This window comes from Carya illinoinensis, chromosome 5, assembly GCF_018687715.1.
Source record: "Carya illinoinensis cultivar Pawnee chromosome 5, C.illinoinensisPawnee_v1, whole genome shotgun sequence".
Classification (NCBI taxonomy): domain Eukaryota; kingdom Viridiplantae; phylum Streptophyta; class Magnoliopsida; order Fagales; family Juglandaceae; genus Carya; species Carya illinoinensis.
In genome coordinates, this window is record NC_056756.1 from 13,825,025 (window position 1) to 13,851,555 (window position 26,531).

General features: G+C 37.0%; 3 protein-coding genes and 1 long non-coding RNA gene across 8 annotated transcripts; 3 read left to right on the forward strand and 1 right to left on the reverse strand.

Annotated features, from left to right (window-relative positions):
- Positions 1–1,447: 1,447 nt before the first annotated feature.
- On the forward strand, positions 1,448–2,301 carry LOC122309149. Its single transcript, XM_043122518.1, has 3 exons — positions 1,448–1,686; positions 1,800–1,852; positions 1,954–2,301. The coding sequence occupies exons 1-3, from the start codon at positions 1,602–1,604 to the stop codon at positions 2,299–2,301; spliced, it is 486 nt and encodes a 161-aa protein (XP_042978452.1). The 5' UTR covers positions 1,448–1,601.
- A 4,887-nt stretch (positions 2,302–7,188) lies between these two features.
- Positions 7,189–8,847, forward strand: LOC122311632 (UDP-glycosyltransferase 89A2-like). The gene has a single exon (XM_043126250.1). It carries the CDS (start codon positions 7,308–7,310, stop codon positions 8,733–8,735), a length of 1,428 nt encoding a protein of 475 aa, XP_042982184.1. The 5' UTR covers positions 7,189–7,307; the 3' UTR covers positions 8,736–8,847.
- Positions 8,848–10,237: 1,390 nt separating this feature from the next.
- Positions 10,238–13,333, reverse strand: LOC122308904. Of its 5 annotated transcripts, none has more exons than XR_006242278.1 (3): positions 12,054–13,333; positions 10,822–11,518; positions 10,238–10,627 (listed from the first exon to the last, which is right to left on the reverse strand). It is a non-coding gene; the product is annotated as an uncharacterized LOC122308904 (long non-coding RNA). The 5 variants fall into 5 exon arrangements; XR_006242281.1 differs by having other exon boundaries at positions 10,382–10,964; positions 11,063–11,518; XR_006242279.1 differs by having other exon boundaries at positions 10,382–11,291; positions 11,442–11,518; positions 12,054–13,330.
- A 7,130-nt stretch (positions 13,334–20,463) lies between these two features.
- Positions 20,464–22,713, forward strand: LOC122309388 (DNA-3-methyladenine glycosylase). The gene is made up of 5 exons (XM_043122864.1): positions 20,464–20,938; positions 21,573–21,630; positions 21,713–21,796; positions 21,930–22,071; positions 22,171–22,713. Exons 1-5 carry the CDS (start codon positions 20,566–20,568, stop codon positions 22,447–22,449), a joined length of 936 nt encoding a protein of 311 aa, XP_042978798.1. The 5' UTR covers positions 20,464–20,565; the 3' UTR covers positions 22,450–22,713.
- Positions 22,714–26,531: the final 3,818 nt, after the last annotated feature.

Here is a 26,531-nt window from a genome sequence, read left to right on the forward strand (position 1 = left end):
ATATATATTTGCAGGTGCTGGTTTTGTCCAAGTGAATTTACTAAGCCACACAGTCCTCTAGGCTAGGACACCCACTGATCAAATGAAATTGGAATTAACGCCTTCGATCTTCTAATTAATTCCTATGTTCTAAACCACGACTTTTTACGCTTTAAACTATTGTATGTGGAAGATAGTGGTTTAGGGATTCCAGGCTCTTGTCACTTTCTTGCACATGCTGTATTTTATTTTACAAGTTTTGATCATTTCTGTATTTTTTTTTTAAAAAATAAAATGGGCGGTGGGGCAACCAGTATAGTAACTCTCTCTTGGCGTGATCATAGGAGCCCATTCCTTCTACAGAATATTCGATTTGAACCATAACTATTGTCCAAAGGATGAGCCAGTCACCACAGCTCCCTCAAAGTATCCAACTAATCTAAAACTCATCGGCCCCAAATGTCAATTTTAAGTCTTTATTTGTGTAATTCAATTTTCTAGAATTGTTCATCCCTTTTTTTAATTTTTTGAGAAAATAACTGTTATCGATACAAAGAAATTACAGAAAAGTAAACACATAAAATAGCATTGCTACCTTCATGTCATCCACTAGATTTACTTTATAATTAAAGTAATTTTATAATTTTATCATGTATTATTTCAAATTAATCAAATCAATTTATGAATTTATTTTTATATAATCCGGAATCGCTTCGATCGTGAATAAAATATTTTTCCCGTGAAAATATTGCTTAAAAGGCTACTTATAGCAACCTCATGATCATACGATCATCTGATCGAAGCTCCTAATTTGAGCTTTATTAATTAGTTTAAACAGCAGGAAGGTAGAGAATCTGAGTGATACCAAATATTTAAGAGGAACTGATGTTACAAGGGCGAGCTCCTCTAGCTATCTGCTGCATGCATGCATGGTTTTAGGGATGCAAGCTGTCGGTAAGCTTGCACATCAAGTCATGAAATTTTCATCTCGCCGGAAATAACAGGGTAAAAATAGGCATATATATAACTGCACTAACTTCATCTTCCCGTATGCATATCGGGAAAAGAAGAAAATAATAAAATAGGCATAGAAAACCAGGGTATGTTGCCAAACTAGGTAAAAAACAACAAAAAGCTCTTCTCGTTGATTGCATGGCGGCAGACAGGCGCAAAACACACGTACCTTCGATTCCACGTTATCGAAATTAACAAGCTTTATAATATATAGAACTCTCTCAATAACCGTTTATCATGAATAAAAAACTTTATTTTATAATCATTTAATTAATGAATTACATCGAGATTCTGATACTGGTATTCCGGCCAACTGATATGGTATATGGGAGTACACGAGGCAGCTTCATGCAGCATTTTATTCATTCATATGTATATATTTAATAACCAATCATTTTACAAATTGAAAGTGGGGAAGGAGGATGTTGGAATAGTAGCTCATTGCTTTGACTTTCGTGCACGACTGTTTGACTACGGTCTGGACTAGATGATCATCTCTATAAAGCTCAAGATCTGCTTTCATATTTATTTTCTCTTCTGTTTTTTGAAGCTGAGCAACGTCAGACATATATGCCCTCTGAAGAAAATTAAGAAAGCTAGGCAAGATAATGGCGCATATGAAGTTTGTATGCCTTTCGCTAGTACTTATTAGCTGTACTGCATGGCTCCCCAGCTTGGCACATCCATCCCAAGGTATTTACCTTTTTTGTAATTGTCCGTATTCGTTTTAATCCATTGATGTAATTGCAGTGAAAAGTTTGGCTACTTTGAGTGTAACATCTTTGATCTGTTTTCATTTTCAAAAGATACAAAAGCCGCCGGTAGAGAAGTCATGAGTGCTAGTGTTTCAAGTGCAAAGGTAATAATAATTAGATACTTCTCAGTTTATTTTTTTTCAGAGCATCAGAATTTATTAATATAGGTTAGATTTGAATATTTTTCATGTTATTTTATGAGCAGTGTCTTCTGGAAGATGAAAGGGCTGCAACAGCTTGTACAAACAAGAAGATAAAGGGAAGGAAAATGCAGGCCGCGATGGGCAATAATATCGTGAAGCAAGGTCAGAAGAAAGAGCATGGTGCAGTTGCAGGCCGAAGGACGACGTCAAATATCTCAAGCTCAAACCAAGTTGATGGAAAGTACGAAGCTGATCATGAAGAAGCTGGTAAGAATGGCTCAACTAGTCATGTAGAACATGAGCGCCAAAACGTTTATCGTTCTTCTGAACAGATTGATGAGGCAGCTGGTTTTGTAGCTTTCAATGCTGACTACCATGCACCAAGACACCACCCACCTAAGAATAACTGATGAAATCAATTATATATAAGGTTTCTTTTAATATAATGATCAGCTTTCTACCAATTTAAGTTGCTACTTAATACGAATTATATCCAGTACTCTTCTACTTTCCTTTTTCCCTTTGAGAAAGCGATCGACTAATTGTTAAGATATTGGATGTTATTCATCATATCCCAATCTCGATCTCCCAATTTTTACAGAACATTCTATCATTTTTGTTGGGGGTGTATCCACAATATTGTCCAATATTGTCACGCGTTAAAAACGACCCACAAAGCGCGATGTAGAATGTCATAAAAGATTGTGGATATATATTGCACCGGCCAATCTAGTTTATTTTCACAACACATCTCATTTAATCATTATAGCTTTTTTAAATTTTCACATAAAATAAAATAAATAATTCAATTTTTTCAAATTCAAAAATAATAATAATATTAAAAAAATATTTTCTAACAATATTTTATTCAATTTTCAATATTTATCTCAATTTATCTCATCTCATATATGAAAACAAACAAGACTGGTGTGTAATCTTTTCTAACACCATTCGATTTAGGTGGATATGTAGCTCATGGTTCGACAAGTGATATCGAAGCTATAGGTCATGGATTCGAGTTATAGGAGCGTTCCCATGAGGGATGGATTATTTGAGTGTGTCCACAATATCGCTCCCTAAAACTACTTAAAAAACAAATTTGCATTGGGGTGGGTCAGCAATACCACTCCCTACGACCTCTCTAAATTAATTGAGTGTCATAATGTGTTTACAATACTACTTCCTATAATCGCTCTAAAAACAAACCTACAGGGTGCAATGCCGAATGACATAATAGACTCTGTTAATGCCAAAAAATACACAACAGTCCGTAAGTGGAGAAAGAGTCATTCCTAACCCGTTATAACGATCTGTGTCTTGTTCGGTATAGTCAAGAGCTCCTGGCATGATTCAGTGCGACTATGCATTCGTCCATGGCAGTTAATGAAAAATAAATACTGAGAATATAAAAAAGAGATGGACATACAGATTTACGTGGTTCGACATATTGCCTATATCTATAGGGGTTTTTAAGGAGGGGGAGTCTACTATAATATACATATTTACAATCCCTCGCCACCTCTCATTTCTCACTATATATCTCAAATATATTTTCTCAAGAATCTCTTCTCACCAGAGCTCTCATCGTGAAGTTGAAGTCGAAAAGTCCAAGAAGTCCCAAAAATCCTAGAAGCCCCCTCTGAGTAGTCTGGTCATTTCCTTTTATATCCCCCATCTTTTCGCGTGCCCCCTACCACCTTACCTTTGCCTGTCTGACATCTTCTTTTACTTTCCATTTTCTTTTTTGCCTTTTCGTGTTCAAATTTTCCTCTTATTCTGAATTTTTTACACCCTGCTTCTTTGCATCCCCTCCTTGTCTCCCATTCCACTCCCTTCTTCTGTCTTCTAGTGAGGGTACCTCCCCCTTGGGCTAGGCCTAGTGGGCTTTTTAGGCTGTGTTATTTTATCATTTTCATAAGCCCATGATTTTTAAGGACCATTTGTTCTAAAAAGGATCTTGAGAATCTTTAAATATAAAATATGCAGTTGAAATGATCCACTGCATGAAGCCTGTAGAGAAATAAATCCCAAGAGTGGGTTCCTAGTTATATGTTTCACTTGCATTAGGCGATAAAGATTTCTGGGCGTGGAGTTAGACGCAAGGTGTACTCAACCGCATAAAATGCGAGCGCTGATCTTAGACGTGGCGAGAGATAAACTCGACCGTCTAAATGGCGAGCGCGATGCTCGGTGTGGCGGAAGGTATACTCGACTGGGTAAATGGCGAGCACAAAGCTCACCTGTCGCAAGAGGTATACTTGACTACGTAAAATGCACACAATAGTAGTCGAGCAATCAACTTGCCAGCCTACTCGGGCACCTAGGAGGCTAGGCGGTCTATAACATTTCCCACCTATTAACTTGTTGTAAGACTAAACCTGCCTATTGTTTTTTAAAACCATATATTAATCTAGTGTTTTTGTTTTCGATGGTGTTGGTGAGATTTTCCTTTTCCATCGTGAATTGTTGTTAATGCTTCTACTTTATTGTCATTGTTGGAGTTTGTATGTGGTACGTACCACATACAGAAAATTAGCATAGACTCCTTTGTCTAAATAGCGGGCATGTGTAAAAAATTATCGTGGCAAATCTAGATAATAAGCAAAAATACATTACACATATTTGTCACAACCATATCATAAGAGTTTCCCACAAATCTTATACAATCATATCAAAGTCTAACAAATAGTACACAATCATACAACCAATAGAGAGAGAAGGCGGAGGGAGAAGAGAGAGAGAGAGAGAGAGAGAGGCTTATTGTGTATATCAATTGAGAGAGAGAGGGGACGCACCCACTACAGCCTACGGAGGTGGTTCTGGAGGCTAGGGCATTAAGATGGATTTATGCGGCTACGTCGGTGAGGTTGCGAGGTGGGGTGGATTGTATGCTCCCTATGAATGCGCCACCGTCTATAGGGAGAGGGCCATGGTGATTATCCCGAGGTGGGGTGGGGCGGGTGGTTGGGGAAGAAAGGAAAGGAGTGGGGAAGAAAAGAAAGAAAGGAAGAGGGGTCTCACGGGGTATCGCAGGGATTAGGCCTGGGTTTTGTTATTTTAATAGCAAAACCGGTCACTTTCAATCGTCGCAAAAAACTACAATTCTCGTGGCAAATAATTAACTACTGATGGATACATTAATGTAAGACCACATGGACTTTTGCAATTAAGTCCATTTCATGGGAGAGAAAAAAAAAAAATCTATGTTAAAGGATATAACCCATGAGGACCAAGTTTTAATTGTAGTTTTTTTCCCTACTAATATAAAGTGGTGGCAAAAAATATATTTGTTAGTGATAAAAATTCCTTTTACCACTAAAGTATTCCAACCGAACTAATCTCTTGGTAAAAAGCATGTTTTATTCCCACGGATGATTTTGGAGACAATTAGAGGTTGTTTGCCACCATCTTGTGTCATGGAGAAAAAATTCGTAGGAAAAATCTCAATTTGTTGTAGTGTATACCCCACTCAAGGTGGTCAAAAAGCCTATTGACTTGTTCCCAAAGGAAACCCATGTGAAGCAGTGGTTATAGCACGGGTGTGCACACCCGACATTTGCTAATGGAGATGCTATCCCTTGGTTATTCTCGGCCAACATCTTAGATTGAGGCAAAGTATGAGACGAGCCCATGGAAACGGTGCTTGGCTCCCCTAATCTTCTCATCACCTCGTAGACTAAGGTAAGCCTATGGAGACACGGTGCTAATCTTCTCGCCGATCTCGTAGACAGAGGCAAGCCCGTGGAGCCACTGTGCACTTAAGGTGTTTTGCAGCACGTGTAGGCGTACGTGTACATTGCACAATACTTGCTCGTGCTTCCCTTTTCTTTTTGTGCAGTACACTTGCAACTCAAGTGGCCGGGTAGTTCATCTTCCTGGCCTTTTGGGTGCGTGTGCTTTGTGTACAGTGCACAACATCATTAACCACATAGATGAGGGAATGATCTATCGCCCGATTTTAGTGACAAGTGTTGTCAATAAAAGTTAGAGTGAAGGAACTGAAAATATTTATCTGAAAGAAAGTTTATTTAATCAGTCCGAGTTTGGGATGATTTAGTGCCTCAGAAAATCGTTTCAAATGCCGCAGAGTATTCTCTACCCAAGTTTTCTACTCTTGAAGCTCAAATATTAATTAGTGATCAACAATAGCCAATTCAAAAATAAAATAAAATAAAAGCCAAGAAAACGGCTCAAAATAGATGAAAAGGCCATCAATTACATCAGGAAAGGGTAGTGGGGGAGTACTGAACTGAGCATGCATACGTACACTCATCTACCTAAAACTTGCACGAAAAATTAATATCTGATCACTTACTTAATTGATTAATTAATAAATTGAAAGAAATTCTTAAGTTTGCTGACGTGTCAAAACTTGGATGGATTCAAGTTCCATTTTCGTTGTTAATTGGTCCTAAGAACATGGCATCATATTATAATTAGTCTTCGATCTATGAACAACCATTTATGACATGCTTCCTTTCCGGGAAAAAAAAAAAAACTTAATGTTGTGGGAAAGTGAAGTAAGGCTATCGTAACACATTTTACGTCATCGATTGGAAATATTTATTTATTTTAAAAATTTGTGATTTGGATTTTGACGTCACTCCAAACTTTTCAATAAAGAACGACAGCTTTTTCATCTCATCTCCACCCCTTTATTGCATGTGGTAGGTGAGAAGAGCAGAGTACCCCTCTAGTTTTTTGTTTATTTTTTGTCCCTACATTACCTTATTACCATCAAATGTTCATACATTTAATTTCATGGTGTTTGGAAGCTGTAGATCTTCATTTCAAACTAAGAGAACGATCATGGCGATTTCCAAAATTATTACAAGTTCTTATGCAGAGAATACTTGGGGTCAAAACACTACTCTACCGAAGTTCGGACAGTATAAATATTTTTTTTTAATATTTTTTAAATCATTTTAAATATTTTTAAAAAATAAAATTTGCAAATTTATTAATAATTAATTATTAAATAAAAAAATAAAATATAATTCAATAGAAAAATTCGATTTACAAATTCGGTAGAGCCGTAGAGGAGTGTTTCTTGCTTTGCTATAGAGCGTGTGGGTTTCTATGTTTCTATGAAAGAAAAGCTAAAGCCACGCATAAGAATCTCGATAGTAATTTTTTTTTTAGTTAATGATTAAAAAGGTATTTTTTTAATAATATTATAAAAATATTTAAAATCTTTAAAAATATTTAAAAAATACATTAAAAAAAACTGTACTGATCCCACGTGTGGCTCATGTAGAGCCACCCTTCTATCGAAGACTTCAGTGGTCAATGTTGGGTTTGGTAGATTTGTGGGAGCTCTCTCTCTCTCTCTTCATTAGACTTGAGCTGAGACCTGTACAAACGAGAAGTGGAGAACCCATCTCTCTCGCGTACAGTCTACAGATCGACAGACACCATGTCTGCGGCGACTTCCGAAGAAACTCCTAATCCTCGCAGTTCCAAGGTGCACATTCTGGTCTTTCCTTACCCAGCTCAAGGCCACATGCTCCCACTCCTTGATCTCACCCACAAACTCTCCCTCCGTGGACTTTCCATCACCATTTTGGTCACCCCTAAGAACCTCCCTACCCTCGCCCCTCTCCTCTCCGCCCACCCCTCCATTCATACCTTAATTCTTCCCTTCCCTTCCCACCCTAAACTACCCCCAGGCGTCGAGAACGTCAGGGACATCGGTAACGCCGGCAACTTACCCATCATCAGCGCCTTGGGCATGCTTTACGATCCGCTTCTCCGCTGGTTCCAGTCCCACCCATCTCCCCCTGTCGCCATCCTCTCCGACTTCTTCCTCGGCTGGACCCTCAGCCTCGCCCAGCAGCTGCGCATCCCCAGGATCGCTTTCTTCTCGTCCGGTTCCTTTTTGACCTCCGTCCTTGACTACTGTTGGCGCATCGTACGAACCGTTCCTTCTCTATCTATCGTTCACTTTCCCGATCTTCCCCGGTCACCGTCCTTCAAGCAGGATCATCTGCCTTCAGTGTTCCGCCTCTACAGGGAATCCAACCCCGAGACGGAGTTCCTGAAGGATGGCATGCTCGCAAATACTTCGAGTTGGGGTTGCATCTTCAACAGCTTTGAAGATTTAGAAGGCGAGTACTTGGATCACCTCAGGACAGTCATGGGGCACCCGCGCGTCTTCGGTGTTGGCCCTTTGAGCTTAAGGGGAATCAACGACGGAACTGATCGGGACAACCCAAACCCAGATTCAGATACCCATACGCTCACGTGGCTTGATGGATGCCCCGACGGATCCGTTCTTTACGTCTGCTTCGGGAGCCAGCGGCTGCTGAATAAACGGCAGATGGAGGCCTTGGCTTCGGGGCTCCAAAAGAGCGGGACCCGATTCGTATGGGTAGTGAAAGCGGGCACGATAGAACAGGTTGCGGACGGGTACGGTATTGTTCCGGATGGATTTGAGAAAGGCGTGGCAGGAAGGGGTTTGATAATAAAGGGATGGGCAGCGCAGGTAAAGATACTGAGTCACAAAGCAGTGGGAGGCTTTCTGAGTCACTGCGGATGGAACTCGGTGCTGGAAGCGATAGCTGGGGGGGCGATGATCCTGGGATGGCCCATGGAGGCGGACCAGCATGTGAACGCGAGGCTACTGGTGGAGGATATGGGCGTGGCGGTGAGGGTATGCGAGGGAGTGGACTCGGTGCCGGACCCGACCGAGTTGGGAAGGGTGATTGCGGAGTCAATGAGCGGGGATAGCACTGAAAAGGAAAGGGCAAGGGTGCTGAGGGACAAGGCGTTTAAAGCAGTGGGGGATGGTGGGAGCTCTTCCAGGGATTTCGATCGTCTTGTCGAAGCGTTAAACCAGCTGTAGCATTTTTAAAAGAGAAATGATATTTACCGTCGTTATTATGAATAATAACGTGTAATCGTTTTGAAAAAAATAAATTAATATAAAATTTATATAAAAAAAATTAATTTTTTAATTATAAATTTTATTTTTTTTTAAATTAATTACGAAATATTTATAATTTTACGACTGTAGTATTATTTTTTTATAAAATATATTTAGCTGCGATCCACAGAATTAATAATAATAAATTTGAAGAAATATAGATTTTCAACTTACTTATACCTATCCCTATCTATTGGGGTTACGATTTACAGAACTTATGAATATAGCGGTACTCCTTTACTGAACCCCAACTCCAAAGCAAGCTTTCTGCGACCTGGGCCATTCTCTTCGAATTCTTTCGGTCAAAACTGAGCCCATGGGTCTTCAAAAATGTCCCAGTCCAGCTAAAATTAAGCAATGTTTAGACAGTGAGCTGTATTGAGAGTTGTATATTAAATAAAATATTATTTTTATTTTAAAAATTAGAAAGGTTGAATTATTTATAAAAGAATGTTATACATCATCTTATACTATATATTTTATATATTAAAATATTATTTTTTATTTTTTTATTTCATTTTATTTTTATTAAACTAATTGAATTATTTTATTTATCATCCACATACTATATATTTATTATAAAAAAAATTAAAATAAGTATAGTTTATAAAGTGCGAGGATGACAAGAAGAATTTTCTTTATTTATAATATATTGTTTAAAAATTTTAAAAAATTATAGTATTATATAACATAAATTGAGATGGTTTTTTAATACAAGACCTAAAAAGCATCCCCTCCCGACCAATCACAGCCGTAATTAACACGTTTGAAGCGTCATCTTTTATGCGCATGCGTGTTTTGTGGGTGGAAGGGGGAGGGATGGAATGGGAACCCAAGTATATATATGAGCCAGGGGAAGAAGGCTTCCCCACCGATTTCCATCGCAACAAATTTTCAATGATTCTCTAGTGTTTTCAGAATGTAAAGTAGTGTTGATGTCAGAAAGGCAGACATACCCAAGTTTTCACTACAAAAAAGAAAATGGGTAATGAAAGTTGCAGCAAGAAATTTCATAAAATGCTTGATAAAAGGGCTGAAGTAACAGTAGATAAAGTCAAGGGATGGATTTTGGTGTTGCTTATTGCCAGGTTTTGTTTGTTTTCGAAATAAAATTTGCAGTGTTTGTTTCCATGAAAGATTGGAAGCGTCATCTGAGCACGTTGCTAGCAGGTTTTTTGTGGCAGGGAAGAAGAGTTTGCCTTTGGTAGTTGAGGACTTCGGACCTTTCGTCAGACTCACTGGGGTTATGTCTTTTCCTAAAGTTTGGAATGCTAGAGTCAAGGACAGACTCACAGGTTTTCTTTTCCTAAAGTTGAGGACTTTAACAAACACTTGGCTGGAATCAAACACTTGCCATGGGGAGTCCTAAGGAATCTGTCGGGGGCTGGTTCTCCCATCATCAAAGGAAAACAAACAAACACTTGGCAGGAATTCCCGAGTACTGGATACCTTAACGAGTATTCAAATGTAACCTGGCCACTTTAACAATATCCAGTCTTTCAAATAGCATCGACTCTTAGGAGCAGCTCAAAATTAAGAGGAGCACGTACTAAAGACTCGTTCAAGAAACACCCTCTCAGATAAGGCATCGGAAACCCAGCTAAGAAAGGCATCATGACATGCTGGCTGCTTGTCATTTACCTGAAGAGAGAAATTTGTTCCAAACTTTTTCTGGCAAAACGATGAAATCTTTCGTTTGTCTTGAAAAAAAAAAGAATTGAATACATTGTGCATCTATAACTCACATATATTGAACATCGAAGCTTCAACATTCCTAGTTCTAAGTTAGTCCATCGAAAGGTGTGCCAGACCTGCAAACGTAAAATAAATAACTGAAAAGAAACCAACAAAGGCTTCAGCCTAAAATCCATAGATCCAAAGAAAGAAAGTCATTGAGGACACAGCAATGGAACCTTGGGGACAGAAACTAGAAACTCCAATAGATGCTTCCTAAAAAGAAGAAATTGATTAATAAGCAACTTATGAGCTACAGAGGAAAACATACATGTCTAACTGTATCAAGTCTGGCTTCAGAAGGAATGCCATGAGGCAGGTGATATATTCCGGCTGCGATGTTCTTCCTTTCAAACTCTCAGAGAAAAGAGATCCCAGTGAGAATGGACAGAGGCCAGTGCCCAACAATTACAGCTGCATGTAGAATCATTTGTCGTAATAAAAAATTTAAAAACAAAAAAAAACAAAAAAGAAAGAAAGAAAGAAGAAAAAAAAGTGTATACAAGGCTCACTCTTGTAAGAATCAGAGATGAAATAAGTGATCAATAAATTCTGTTAACATGCACTGTTGCAAGTTTTTCCATTTGCAAATTGCTAAAAGCCTTGGTCTGATTGTATACTACCTCTAGGTCTAAGGTTTGAATCCTATTGAGTGCTGAGAGTTTCTTGAGGCCATCGGAGTAGGAGAACTTCCCATTAAATTATCCGAGATGCACTTGCGAAAAATTCATCATCGAAGGCCTGTGGACCCCTAAGATTAGTCGAGATTTTGTTCTCAGACACACGGTGCTAATAAAAAAAAATGCAATTGCCTTCTAAACATGTATGATACTGATTGCAACAGTAGATAGCCCTACAAATCTGGTATGTAATGAAGTTAATGTAAAATACCTCTCTACCGTTCTGCCTTTGGTCATTGTAGTAATGACAGCCGTATCCACAAGTTAAACCATCGAAGTATTCATTAGCTGTAAAAGGGTAAAAAAGATTTATGGTTATAATTTTCCTTGTGGTGGTCCTGGACAACGCTGTACTAGTGATATTTTGGCTTGGGTCACATTTTGTTTGCCAGTTTTGTGGACGATTTATACAATGAGTTACCTTGGCAGGGTAACATTAATTTCTTATAAATATCATAACTGCACATATCAAGTGAAGTCAGGTGACAGAAAGAAATTTTAGCCTCCTCACCCAACCAAAAATGCCCTAAAGATGATACTCAGCACATATAGCTTTCACTTATTACAAAGAGCAATCATATGTCCTTACAAATACTTCTGGAAAAACAAAGAATTTTTTATATCAATTAACAGAATTGGAGCATCCTTTTCGGGCTACTGGTTACAATTTTGATTGTCTAATTTTCTGATCAAAACAAAGATATATATATATATATATATATATATATATATGTATAAGCATCTTAAATAACGAATAACCATTTCAAATTTAGTAGTGCATTTAAAAAATGATTATGATACAAATTCAAGTGTTATAACTCACATACTGACTTCCCCATCAGCCAAGAAAGCTCCTTTTGACGTTGAGATGCATGAAAATCATCGTTTCCCACGGGTTAATTTTATATTTGATCATCCTACCAAGTAATTCAAAAACAGAATCTAGGTCACCTTCCTGATTGATGGAAAGCATTAAGCATCACCTTACAAATTTCTGTATGAAGTCGCCATCGGATGACTTCATACGGCAAAATATTTTGCTTCATTTATTAACAATCTTATTATCACATCACTGTAATCTCTGATTTGAGGTTTTAAACCCCTTCTCCATCATTTGACGAAAGAATATTACTTCCCCGCTCACACCACCTTTTGCATATGTGCTTTAACTATAGTATAGGCAACTTTTTCCAAATTGACTTTCAATTCTCAAGAGAAAGCAGTAACTCATTCTGAGTAGTTCCACCAAATTTGATTTCATCATGAATATCCCACATGGTTTCAGTGCCCTCAAGTTGTGCAACAGACTTTTATATGTTTGTATTGGTCCATGCATGTTCAGATCTTTCATCTTGGCAAGAACAAAGAGGGCATCTTGAACTGTCTCAAATCTCGCAACAGCAAATACTAGCATATACCAAACCACAATAGTTGAATACCAGCCCCTGAAACTAGTGAAGAGCAACTCACAAAGTGAAGGAGTAGAACCAGAGCCTACAGTAATTGAATAACAGCCCCTAAAACTTTTGAGGAGCAACTCACAGAGAAAAGGTGCAGAACCAGAGCCTACCAGAAATCATAAGAAGTCATTAAATGACAAAATCCATACCATTCTCAATGTAAATAATGTTTTACAATCAAACACAGATGTCGGCTATAAGAAACAGCAAAATCCAATAACTTTTATCTGCTAGATCACCCCAGCCAGTACAAATTAAACATTAGCTGATAAAAGTTTTCAATTTCGGGAAACCAAAAGAACAAGCCAAAGCCCCTCGAACCGGAGAGAATTTCATTTTCTCCCACTGTGTCTCTAGGGTTTGGGACAGTGGTAGAAGTGATGGGCTCGTCGTCAAGCTTTGTGACGGATACCGAGGGATTAGGTGACGAAGAGGGAAGAGGGGGAAGAAGGAATCGGGATCTTGTTCCCCGAGAAAATCTCGGAAAATTGAGAGGTAGAGAGGGATGCAATCTTGCAGAGACGCAGGCGAGAGAGAGAGAGAGATTAGGGTTTTAGAGAGCCGTCGCGGAGTCTTAAAAGGTCGGTTAGTGAGAGTACAGAGATTTTTGTCGTAGGTGTACTGTCGGCAGAGAGTCGTCAGCCGTCAGCCGATGGACTTAGAGCATTCACGTTGATGTAGGCATATCCATATACAAAATCACATCTTTTAGAAATCCAATTTACCACATAAATAAAATTTCTACATTGGCTTATGCAAATTTGAGACAAAATAATAATAAAATATTATCATTTTATTTTATTTTTTACTTTTTTTTAATAGGATTTGATATTCAAATATGTAAAATATTTAAATAAAATATTTTTTGGGGAGTGAATGAGTAAAATATGTAGTAAAATATTTAAAGGTAAAATATGTAGAAAGAGAGTGGGAGGAGAGAAAAAGAATGAATAAAATATGTTTTGGAGAGTGAATAGTAGATCTTTAAACATGTAAAGGTACTGTTCATAACTATGCAAATATTTGAAGATGCATAATCTAATGTAGATAAATTTAGGCTCATATTATACAAATATGACTTTGCATATGCATATGCATAGACCAATATGAATGCTCTTAAGCCACGTAAATGGCAAATTACCCACGAGCTTTATTGGGTAGGAAAAATAAATAAATAAAATTAAAAAATAATACACATACATCCAGCAAACAGTATTTTTATAAAATGATTTAAAAAATTAACATTATTTTATAAAAAAATATCTTATTTTAAAATATAATTATAAGTATTGTAAAAAAATTATATGCATATTATTATTTAAATTATTTATAAAAAGTTTCATTATTTAAAAATGAATGTGTAAATTACAAGTACACGTTTATCATGGGATATAAAATTAATTAATTATAATTATTTTTATATCGACGATGTGCCATGCCTCTCTATCTAAATGGCAACAATATGTTAAGTATGGCAAAAATACCACATGCCACCCCTTCTGACAGTTCTTTATGAAAGAAGATTTTACTGATATTTTTCTGCCAACTCAGATCCAATGGCAAGCATAAGTCTGGGCAGATTTTGTGCAAGCTTGAATCAAGAAACGGTTTTGTAAATCTCTTTGGTTTATATGTTATAACTTTCCTTACTTAGCTTACTCAGTTACTTTCTATATAATCTGAGTATGTATAGCGATGAAAGTGTGTGCAAAATTTAAAACTAAAGCAGTGTTTTTCTTACAAGGTATCAGGAGAGCCACCCTCCAACAGGATTTTTTCTTCCTCGGCAATGACTTCTCCTCTTGGGTCCTCTATTCCATTATCTTCTGATAATCCAATTATTACCATTAACGCTACCACTACTATCAATGAAAAGCTCACTCCCACAATCTTTCCTCAATGGAGAGCCCAATTTGAAGGACTACTCATTGGTTATGATCTCATCAATTTTGTCACCAGTGCTCTTCAATGTCCTGCCATTGATAAAGCAAACTATACCACCTCCAAAGTAGCGAATTTCCACTGGATTCGCCAAGATAAATTAATCTTTCATGCCATTTTTGCTTCCACTTCCATTGCCATTACCCCTCTACTTGCTTCTTGCAAAACATCCCATGAGGCATGGATCACCCTCACCTATCTCTATACAGGCAAATCTCGAACACATGCGATGCAGCTAAAGGAAGATCTTACATTAAGCAACCATGGTAGTTGCTCCGTCACAAAATTTCTTCAAGCTGTCAAAATAATTGTAGAGGAATTGGCAATAATTGATCATCCCGTTTTTAATGATGACTTGACTCTTTATATTCTTAGTGGTTTAGGTCTTGAGTTTAGGGACATTGCTACTTCCATCTGTGCTCAAGATACCTCTATGAGGTTTGAAGAACTTCGTGATCTTTTTGTTGGTCATGAAAGTTACCTTCGGCGTCTAGAAAATAACTCTGCGCAACACTTGCTTGTCACAGCCAATTATAGCCATCGGAAGGGAGGTGCATCAGGAAACGATGGAATGGCCAACCATCGCCGTTCGTCTTTAACCAAAGGTCGTGACAATGCCAAACATGGGTCCTCATATTCTGGTTTTTGCAAATTAAAGCCAAAATGTCAACTGTGTGATCAGCTAGACCATACAGCCAAGAAGTGTCCGAAACATGCTTCAAATGATCTAACCGCAAACTGTGCTGCTTCTTCAAAATGCAAAGACCAAAAATGGCTTGTTGATTCTGTTGCCTCCCACAATATGACCACTGATCTCTCAAACCTTGCCATTCATTTTGAATATGATAGTACTGATGAAGTGGTAATTGGTGATGAATTAGGTTTGTCTGTCTCTCGTGTTGGATCCTTATCTTTCGTCTCACCTAATCGTGTTTTCCACCTATGTGATACTCTATGTGTCCCAACAATTAAAAAAAATTATTTGTATCCATTATTTTACCAAACAAAATAATGTTTATTTAGAATTTCATCTTTCTTATTTTTTTGTGAATGATTGGATCACAAGGCGGCACTACTCAAATGCGCATGTGAGGATGGCATGTACCCTATGCCGAAGACACTAGCTACGGTCTCCAAACTTGCTGTTGCTTATGTTCATGAACGTACCATGGCTAATGGATGGCACAAACGACTTGGACATCCTTCTTCCAAAATTTTCAGCATCTTATTCATGCTTTTACATTACCCATTAATAAAAGTGGAAATTCATCCTTATGTACTTCATGTTCTCAAAATAAAGCTCATCGACAACCTTTCATTCTCATGGTTTAAATAGCACGACACCACTGGAATTTATTTATACGGATATTTGGGGTCCCTCTCACAATATTGATATTAATGGTTCAAAATATTATCTTATTTTTATTGACCATTATACTAAATACATATGGCTCTATCCTATGCCTCATAAATCAAGTGTTCAAACTTTTTTTTCCCAATTTTGGTATCTTGTAGAAAATAGATTTAATACTACAATAATGAGTCTATACTCTGATAATGGAGGTGAGTATATTGCTCTCAAATCTTACTTATCTGTTCATGGCATCAGTTACTACAATACTGCCCCCACACTCCACAACAAAATGAGATGTTTGAAGGATGACATCGTCATTTTGTTGAAACATGCGTCCTCCTCACTGATGCACATATGCCTCTTTCATACTGGCCTTATGCTTTTCAAACTGCCGCATATCTGATCAATAGGATGCCCACTTCAACATTGAACAATAAAACTCCATTTGGGATGCTTTTCAATCGGACCCCCAACTATATGAAACTTAAGCAATTTGGTTGTCTTTGTTATCCATTAACCAGGCCCTACAACCATCACAAGCTTGAGCCCAAATCCAAGTCGTGCATCTTTGTGGGCTATTCCCTTTCTCGAAATGCCTATCTTTGTCTTGAGCTCAACACTCATGTTTTTACATTTCAAGACATGTATTATTTGATGAAAAAATTTTCCCTCTGGCTCAACCGAAACCTAAACTTTCACAAATCCCTACCTCTTTTCTACCTTCCATTGACAACGAACATGTTATGGCGATCTCTCTCCTGACGGCCTCTTTTGCACCACTGCTAGCGCCTGAAGCTCCAGCTCTGGGTATGGCCAGACCTACGTCACCTCTGGTGGAGTCCTCTCCAACGCCGATCATTCCTTAGGTAAGTGTGTCTTCCTCTTCTCCTTTAATTCCGTCCAAAAGTCATCCATCCCATCTCTCTGTAAGTCATGAATCTAAGAACTCTCCTCGAATTGCATCGCGTACACACAGCATGATCACCCCATCCATGAATAACATTTACAAATCAAAAAAAATATTTTTGGTCACCAAGCACCCCGTACCCCTTCCTTAGAACCCACCAGTGTAAGTCAAGCTCTCTCTAATCCTCGATGGCATGATGCTATGTCTTCTGAGCTAACTGCTCTTATGCATTGTGATACTTGGCAGTTGGTCCTACTTCCAAAGGGGTGCAACATAATTTGATGTAAATGGGTCTTTCCGGTAAAGAGACTTGCTAATGGCTCCATTGACAAGTTTAAAGTAAGACTTGTAGAGAAAGGCTTTAATCAAAGTCCCGGACTTGACTACAAAGAGACTTTCAGTCCTATAGTTCAACAGGTCACAATTCGCACTATTTTATCTATTGTTGTGATGCAAGGTTGCCCACTAAGACAACTGGACGTAAACAATGCTTTTCTCCATAGTCATCTTACGGAAAAGGTTTACATGACTCAGCCACTAGGCTTTCGGAATCAGGCAAACCAAATCATGTATGTTGTCTTCAAAAAGCTATTAATGGTATCAAACAAGCACCTCGTGCTTGGTACTCAGCTCTCAAACAAGCACTACTAGAATTTGGTTTTGTAAATACTAATCTGATTCCTCCTTGTTTTTGTATCATACTAGTTCCATACTTGTCTATTTTTTGGTCTATGTCAATGATTTAAACTTTGTGGCAAGTATCATTCAACAGTTTGGGAATAAATTTTCTCTCAAAGATTTAGAGCTCTTGCATTTCTTTCTTGGCACTGAAGTTATTCCTACAAGTCATGGATTGTTTCTCACTTAGCATAAATACATCGGAGATCTCTTGGCTCGAACTAGCATGGATGGTGTGAAGGATGTAACAACACCATTGTCTGCATTTGTTTCCTTAAAATTGGCTAATGGTTCCCCTTCTATGGATTCCAAGGAATATCGTCGAGTAATTGATGCTCTGCAATACCTCTCTTTAACTCTACCTGACATCAGTTTTGCTGTTAACAAATTCTCACAATTCATGCACTGTCCAACTACAATTCACTAGATTGCCACTGAAATATTGATGTGTCACTTAAAAAATACCATTTCTCATGATATCACAATAAAAAAGGCCATCGGTCCAACTCTCACATGCTTTTCTGATGCAGATTGAGTGGGAAACTTGGATGATTGAAGCTTTACATCTCATAGCTCATTATGCTCGGCAATAATCCTATCTCGTGGAGTTCCAAAAAGCAGCAAGTCATTACAAGGTCATCAACAGAAGCTGAATATAGGGATCTTGCAACTAATGCTGCTGAGTCAATGTGCATCTTGTCCCTATTTCATGAAATTAAGTTCTCCCTACCACAACCACCACTTTTGTGTGACAATCTTGGTCCAACTCATCTTAGTTTCAATCATGTTCAACATTCACAAATGAAGCACATTCAAATTGATCTCTATTTTGTTAGAGACTTGATTCACAAAGGTGCACTCAATGTTTATCATGTTCATACAAATAATCAGCTTGTAGACCTCCTTACAAAACCACTCTCACATCAACATACAAATCATCTAAGAAATAAGATCGGCCTCACTGATGGTAGGCCATTCTTGCAGGGCGTATTAAGGAAGATTCTATTGACATTCCTTTGCCAACTCAAACCCAACGGCAAGCATAACTCTGTTTTTTTGTATATAATATGAGTATGTATAGGAATGAAAGTGTGTACAAAACTCAAAACCAAAGCAGTGTTTTTCTTACTCTTTTCTCACCACACGCATCAAATCATCAGAATCGCCACCACTAAATCTTTCAGATTTGACTTTAGGAAAAAAAAAAAAAAAAGTTGTTGCCTTCAAGCGCCAACAAAGTCTACTGGAGTTGGTCCAAATTATAATCCATCATTTTTCGTTCTTCTTTTCCTTATTGCTTAGTAAAAATAAAAAAATGAGTTCATATTTTAGATAGTTTGTTCGTAGAAGTTGAGTCCTTCCATTTTATGAAATGTGAGGTTGAGTCTCTGTTTAGGAAGAGTATTGTTTCTTGAACGTTTATCCGTAAAGAGTATCAGAAATAGTGAAATCCAGACCAATCCAATAGTGTTAAAAAAAAAAAAAAACATGTTAATAAATTATATAGCATCTCACTTAATCCCGTATCCTATTAAGATATGACTATTGAGATGAATGAAAATAAGTGGCAGCATCTCTATTTAGACTATTTTAATCGTTTTGATCTTAGAAAAATATGATAAATTATAACTTCATTTTTTAAGTCAAGGCTAAATGACACCTTTAGGCTTTAATAGTTTGAGGTCATATTAACAAATTAAAAGAAAGAAAAAAAAAAGGTATAATTTTGGGATATAAGGTATAATTTTTTAAAAATCTCTAAATAAAATAGAGAATTGTTGCAGATCATATAAAAAGATTATACAAAAATAAATTTATAAACTAATGTGACTTCACGTAATGCATTAGATTTACTTTATATTTAAATTAATTTTACAATATGACATATTAAATCAAATTACGACAATTTATAAATTTATTTTTATATAACCCCTCTGTGTTAAAGTATTTCTCAATAAGATAACCCTTCAAATTATAGTACAAAATGGTAAGACTTAAAAGTTGCAAGAAAGATGGATGGCATATCTCTGTCTCTGCCGACAACGGGTATGCCTCGAACCTTTGAAGACACAAGAAGTAAGAATCAAGAATAAACCGGACGGACGGACCCATTACACTTGCAATGAGACAAACACTGCAACTAAAAGAGTTATCTTTTTATTTTCCTGTAATTTGGAAGACTGTAGTTAATACTAAACCTGAAAGTGCACCCCTCCCATTTTCTAGCTGTGGTTTCTCTGTCTCTGTGAGAAAACACTCAAAAAAATATATATATAAGGAAGAATACTGGTGATAATTAGAAATTACAATGTTGATGTTGGTAATTATGGGGTTTACTTTTGCTTTATTCTCTCCTCCTTTAATTGCCTTTTTTATCAAGTTCTTGACTGAATATGGTTAATAATCTACGGACCACTCAGCCTGGGAAAGTTTAGCATGATGTCCATGATTATCCCACATAAGATATTGAGCCCTAAAAGGAGAAAAAGGAAATTTTAATGTTTTTGGGTCCTCAAAACTCTATAAAACGTTTTGACTATATAATCTTAGTAACAACTGTCCCAATCTGAATATTATTTAGAGTACCTCATCAGTCAAATAGTTTTAATCATTATGTTAGATAGATTTATCATCCTCCTTTTTATTTCTCATTTTCTATATCTGAAAAAGAAAATCTGTAAGACTTCAAGTTCTTTTCTATATTAGATGGTAACATGTAATTTTAAGTATCATTTTCAAGAATTCTAAGTTTTCCCATCATGTATACAGTATAGTCCTAGAGATTTTGCTTAAAAACTAAGGAGTAAATGGTCATCCATAATTGTGAAACTCACCTTTCACCAACCAAATTTAGTATTGTTTCTCTGTTTAAAACCCCCCCACCCCCATTACTTTTATAAATCTCAACCCACCTTTACATCTACCCAAGTTAAAACAAGAACTTTCAAAAAAAAAAAAAAACAAGAACTTTCAAAAAAAAAAAACAAGAACTTTCATGTCTTTCTCCAGCATGTCTAAGGCAAATGTAAGAAGACATGTTCTGGAGAAGAACAAAGTGTTGAAAGAAAAAGAGAAACCAGCACAAAGTAGTCTGTCCAAAAACCTTAAGAGAATTTACCCAATTGGGCTTCAGAGGAGCGGTTCATCATTATCCCTATCATCATTGTCTCTGTCATGGTCACAGAACTCAAACGACTCTTCTCTTGCGGATTCTACCACTCCACTGGATCAGAAGATTTCTTTAGCACTTCGGCTGATTGCACCACCTGAAAGAAGAGAAGCTCCAGTCGATAAAAATGCAAAACAGCAAAGTCAGGATACTGGTACTGGCGAGTTGAAGAGGTGCAACTGGGTTACAAAGAATAGTGGTAAGAGTTGGTAAAGTGATTTATAGATTATGAAAAATTTGATTTACTTTCTAGGATTATGAAAAATCTTTATTATTCATATGGCTTTGTTACCGTGCTAGAAGTTATCTTTGGACTCAACAAACTGCATAGAGATCTGCAATAATGAACCATAGTTCCATTGCAGTGACTTGAGAGTATATGGGATAGAGACATTCATGTCAACCCTTGAAGTCTATAAGCTTCACATTGCTGATCATAAATTAAAATGCTTTTGCACTTGTTTTTGTACTCTCCCGATCATATCGCTGAATTGCTTCTAAATTGCCATAGCAGTTGGAATGTGGAATCTACTAGGAAAGATAACAGATAGTCTTGCTTAAGAAAGAAGTCTCCGAGCTTCTATACTTGGTGTTTGAGAGCAGAACGTAAATTAAGATTTTATCAAGTGATTAAATAGCTATAATGTTATGTTCTGCAACAGCTGTAAATTATATCATAAAAATGGCTACAATGTAACTGTCATGGGATAGCTGTTCTAAGTGTGTTTCCAAATTCCCATTAATCTCAACCTACTGTAATAATATTCATTCTCCCACTTCTTAGCATAATAAAGTAATTCTACACAGAAATTTATATAACGTCTTATATACAGATCAAGTTTATGTAGCATTTCATGACGAGTGCTGGGGAGTTCCAGTTTACGATGACAGGTAAGCTCTTTGTAATTTTTACTGAATCTAGAGCTAGTTACAGAGAAATATGCCAACCTCTACGTGCTAAATAATGAAACAGCCAATTGTTTGAGCTGCTTGCAATGTCTGGCATGCTGATGGACTACAACTGGACTGAAATCCTGAAAAGAAGGGAACTATTCAGGTAACCTTAATTGTTTGAGCCACCTCTACTCTTTAAACTTACAATCTTCCTCAATACTCATCTTACATATAAAACAGCCACATCATTATTTATCAACATATGATTGAAGCTTATACTTGGGTTTGTAACATAGAGAAGCCTTTTCTGGATTTGATCCTAACGTTGTTGCCAAAATGGGGGAGAAGGAAATCACAGACATAGCATCCAACAAAGCAATAATGTTATCAGAGAGCAGAGTAAGGTGTATATTAGACAATGCCAAATGCATATTAAAGGCAAGCTTAAAATACCAATGCATTTGAAAGTTTCACTCGCCTGTTTAATATGACATGCAACAGGTTGCTCATTGTACTTAATTTCTGACCTTAATGTAGATTGTGAGGGAATTTGGATCGTTCAGTAGCTATATGTGGGGTTATGTGAATCACAAACCAGTGATCAACAGGTACAAATACCCAAGAAATATTCCATTGAGGACACCAAAAGCAGAAGCCCTTAGCAAGGATCTGATAAAGCATGGATTTCGGTTGGTAGGGCCGGTGATTGTGTGTTCGTTTATGCAAGCTGCTGGTTTGACAATTGATCATCTTGTTGATTGTTATAGATATGGTGAATGTGTGGGTCTTGCAGAAAGACCATGGAGGCATATCTAACATGCCTGGATATGGACTTTTTATACAGAGGTTGAAATGCAGCTAATGTGTAGGCCTTGCTGAGAGACCATGGAAGCACATCTAACATGCATGGATATGGACAGATCTGTACAGAAGTTGCAGATAGTTAGACTTCTACAAGCATTGCTATTCGAGTAAAAGTTGTGTATGTATTGGAATATGGTACCAAAATTGGATGTTCTCATCCTATGGTGTTTCTTCTGATATACTAATTTATTTGCCTAATAATCGTTGCATTTGACATCTTTCTTGTACAACCAGTGAGGAAATTTTTGTCTTACGACTCTTTTACAACCTACTTTACACTCAACCAATGCAAGCATGTCATTTTATAGAAGAAAATAATTTCAATATTACAAAATTACTCTCCATTTAATATATAATTATAAAAAGAGTTATAAATTTGATATTTTCTATTTTCTTTTGCCGATGCATAGAGGGTGGAGAAACTAAAAACATATAATCTTCCGGATATTTGGTAAAAGGTTCACGAAGTTAAAGGGCCTCTAGGCTCCAGCCACTCCAGATTGACACATCTACCCTAGCACAGGTAGAAGCATCTGCCAAAGCCCAAGCAAAAGCATGCAGTAAATATGGCCCAACCTCATGGGCCAAGTTGAATGGCTTCTATGTATATTTTATGAGAAAAAACTTATTTGCAAACTTATTTACTTACGTACAAATAAACTACTTATGTGAAAGCTCATTGCATTAATTACTATAATTTGAATATGAAAATACTTCTGTTTGACTTATTTATAACTATAATGAATTCCACAATAATTGGTAATTTTTATAATATAAGATTATGTTGTCGATCTCAAGCAAATTCTATAGCGTTGGAAACACCCAAATGGAGGTACAACAGATTGCCCACCTTAAGATGTATGAAACTTTACCAGCCACCCAAAAAGGTTATGCAGCATCTTTCAGGCCTTGAGGAGAAGTTCGCATTTTACTTCATCCAGCATGTTGTATTAGCCTTTGCTTTTGGCTCTTATCCTTGGGCATTGCCTTCCAAGTCCGGAGATACCCTCAGAGTCTGAGGATGACTGTCCACCACCAGACATTAGTTTAAATGAATAACAATCTTACCTAATGGATCACTATTGATACTAATCTAGAAAGATAAGTGTTAGATCCATTAAAAAAAAAAAAAATCGCGAGTAAATTTACAGATTGACATGACTGGATATAATACTGTTTAGGTTTACTTTACAGTATAAAAGGAATTTCATAATTTGACGTACTACATCGGATAAAGCATTTCTCATACGTGGCAATGAGCTCTTGTTGCCCTTTATTATTCTGCATTTCATTTTATGAAAAACTCTTGACAAATGAATGTCAGTAAGAAAGTCCTTGATAGGAACTATATTACAAGTAAACATCTCTGCAACATCCAGAACTCTTTTCAACCATAATTCCAAGACTCTCAAGCCAAATATCACTTCTGGTTTGGTTACAATTATTAGAAGACAACGCCTCGTTCAAAGTCCACAAAAAAAGACAAAACTATCTTACTTCCCTAAACAGTTTGGAAGTACAGTTATTATTATTTTATTTCTTTATTGCCAAAAGCCTCCTTCCATTCATGCTGGGATAAGAGAGTGAAAGAGAGAGATACTAGAATATCTCTGTTAAGGCATGCATTTCTAGTTTATAAAAAAGGCCTGCCAAGTGTGAGTAATGGAAAGAGGCTGCTTCATTTTCATCCATCACACCCATGCGTTTTATTCTTTCTTGGATGTACTTCCAAAGTGAATAACCCACTTTGCATGGTCACATGAGTGTATACTAAAATTCTTGTGCTTCATGTTCTTTTCAATATTTTAAACACATGGAGTCACAAACACGTTTCAGAAAAATATCAAAGCTCTGTAGGCATGGTTACAAGTTTAGACCGGTTTACCATCATTTTGCTTCAAGATGTAATATATGAAGAGAGAGACAGCTAGAAAAGTCTAAGCCCCCACTTTTGTCTAATGTCTATGCTCCTCTGCTGGCATCGATTTATCTTTGCACTACGAACCTTAAAAAGCATTAGCCAAACGACCCCTCACACCTGAGGCAAGTTGTAATATAAAACAAAACATCTCAAATCAAAGATAAGGCAGCCACGTTCACTGTGAAGACTATCATCCTTTGCCAATGCAATATAGTATATTATATTTACTTAATCCCTTCATGTCAGCTCTAGTCAAATTAAGCAACCACTTCTTCACCTAAAAAGTATAGGATGGATAATCTTTTGATTGCATGGACTGTTAGATGGGAAACTTCAAACAAACCTCGAGTCTATCCTCAATGCACGTGTTTACGGTTGGTGTTGTAAGGAAAATGCTAGATCCCCCGCTGGGGGATCGGTAGCTCCCAGCTTTTCTTTTTTTTTTCTTTTTTTTTTTTTCTTTTTCTTAGTAATTAAGAAAAAAAAAATTTAATATTATTGTTAATTTTTTATATTTTTAAATATTAAAAAATGATGTGAAAAAATAAATAAATAAAAAGGCCTAGCGGGAGCTCCAGCTGGAGCCCCCAGCGGTGGCCCTAGCACTCCCCGTGTTGTAAATATGAAGTTGTTTGTCGCAGCGACAGACATAAAATGCCACCACTGAAAGCAACCCTGCGACCAATCTCTAAGCAAGCTTCTTTGATCATATGCTAGTAGCAAGATGTAGTTCTGAAGTTTTATTGTGCTCCTTGATTCTGAAACACACACAGTTTTCACCTTTTTTAGCATAACTCTTGGCCAAAACTCCTGCATGGCTACTGGCTAGGAATTAATTCATTGGCTTTTTACCAGAGAATTTGGAGAGCTCTCAAAAAAACTGGTGTCTAAAAGCTAAAGACCCTATAGCTGATGCCTATGGGCAAATAAATTATGTTAGTACAGTAGTGTAATTCATGTAACTTTTCAGATGCTAAAGCAAGATTCGGCCTATCGTGCCAAGACAACGACAAAGTTCCTAACTCTCAGTTTCCAAATATAGCAAAACCCAGGAGCCTACTGATACCAAAGAGCACAAACCACAGGAAACCCCTACTTATTGACAAGAAAAACAGATTAAAATCGATATATATATATATTGAGGACTGGCCCTGCAAACAGGTTGAAAGGCCAACCCCTGAATTATCTCAGTCCAGTTGTTCGTGGGACCGGAACATATGATGTTACTTTGTTGGTTGCTAATATCTTTCTTGCCTTCTATGTCAGCATTGACAAAGGATTTTTGTAGTCCGTCTTCCTGAATAGCTAATTTGAACAACACGACATAAACAAGACTCTTTGTCCTTTTTCACAATGATATTTGAAGTGATAAAACATGACCAAAATAAAAATTGACAAAAAGCAGACGGCGAGAAAACAATAGGACAACAAATAGAAAATGGAAGACAGCGAGGTGTTTTGGGAACAGAGGACCTAGAACGCGTTGAATAAAGGCATGAACATTGAAATACCCCTTAGTAGATCCAAATGAAGCCGACTTTCTCTTATGACAGGCTTACAGCAGCTACACAGGCTACAGAACCTTTTGTTTTGTGATGGTTTTACTTTGTCAGCTACATCTTTTTACCTTTTTTCTTATGATGAGGAATAAGTTTTTGGTACAGAGATATCAGAACTGACAACTAACCAATCCAGCGTTTAATCTTACTAAGACAGATGCATCCTTAACACCTAAATTGTCTCTGATCCGGTCAATTTGGTGAAAAAAATTAAAGTGGGTTATGATCATTTCTTGGCTAAGGATGATGAATGATAAGCATGTGAGGTTACAGACAGCAGCAGGTACACTATAATTTGGACTACAGGAGCATCATCCTTAAAATCTAGCTTCACGGAAAAGTCATCAATATAGAATAGGTAATAGATCGATTACATGAGTTTTCCTTTGTTTATAGATAAGTAATCATTCAAAGTTAATACTTTTTTTTTTTTATCAGCTTGAAATCCAGACGATAATGATAAGACAACTTCCGTCCACCAAGACCATGAAAATTTAAAAAGGCATTTGGATATCGAAACCAGCGTACAGGTCATTCCTTTTCCACTTTTCAGT

Bases quoted from the DNA above. Each gene is read 5' to 3' on its own strand.
- LOC122309149 (XM_043122518.1), top strand. From the start codon at position 1,602: ATGGCGCATATGAAGTTTGTATGCCTTTCGCTAGTACTTATTAGCTGT. The intron at 1,687-1,799 runs GTATTTACCTTT...CATTTTCAAAAG, and splicing joins CTTGGCACATCCATCCCAAG to ATACAAAAGCCGCCGGTAGA. The intron at 1,853-1,953 runs GTAATAATAATT...TTTTATGAGCAG, and splicing joins CTAGTGTTTCAAGTGCAAAG to TGTCTTCTGGAAGATGAAAG.
- LOC122311632 (XM_043126250.1), top strand. From the start codon at position 7,308: ATGTCTGCGGCGACTTCCGAAGAAACTCCTAATCCTCGCAGTTCCAAG.
- LOC122309388 (XM_043122864.1), top strand. From the start codon at position 20,566: ATGTCTTTCTCCAGCATGTCTAAGGCAAATGTAAGAAGACATGTTCTG. The intron at 21,631-21,712 runs GTAAGCTCTTTG...ATAATGAAACAG, and splicing joins GTTCCAGTTTACGATGACAG to CCAATTGTTTGAGCTGCTTG. The intron at 22,072-22,170 runs GCAAGCTTAAAA...ACCTTAATGTAG, and splicing joins ATGCCAAATGCATATTAAAG to ATTGTGAGGGAATTTGGATC.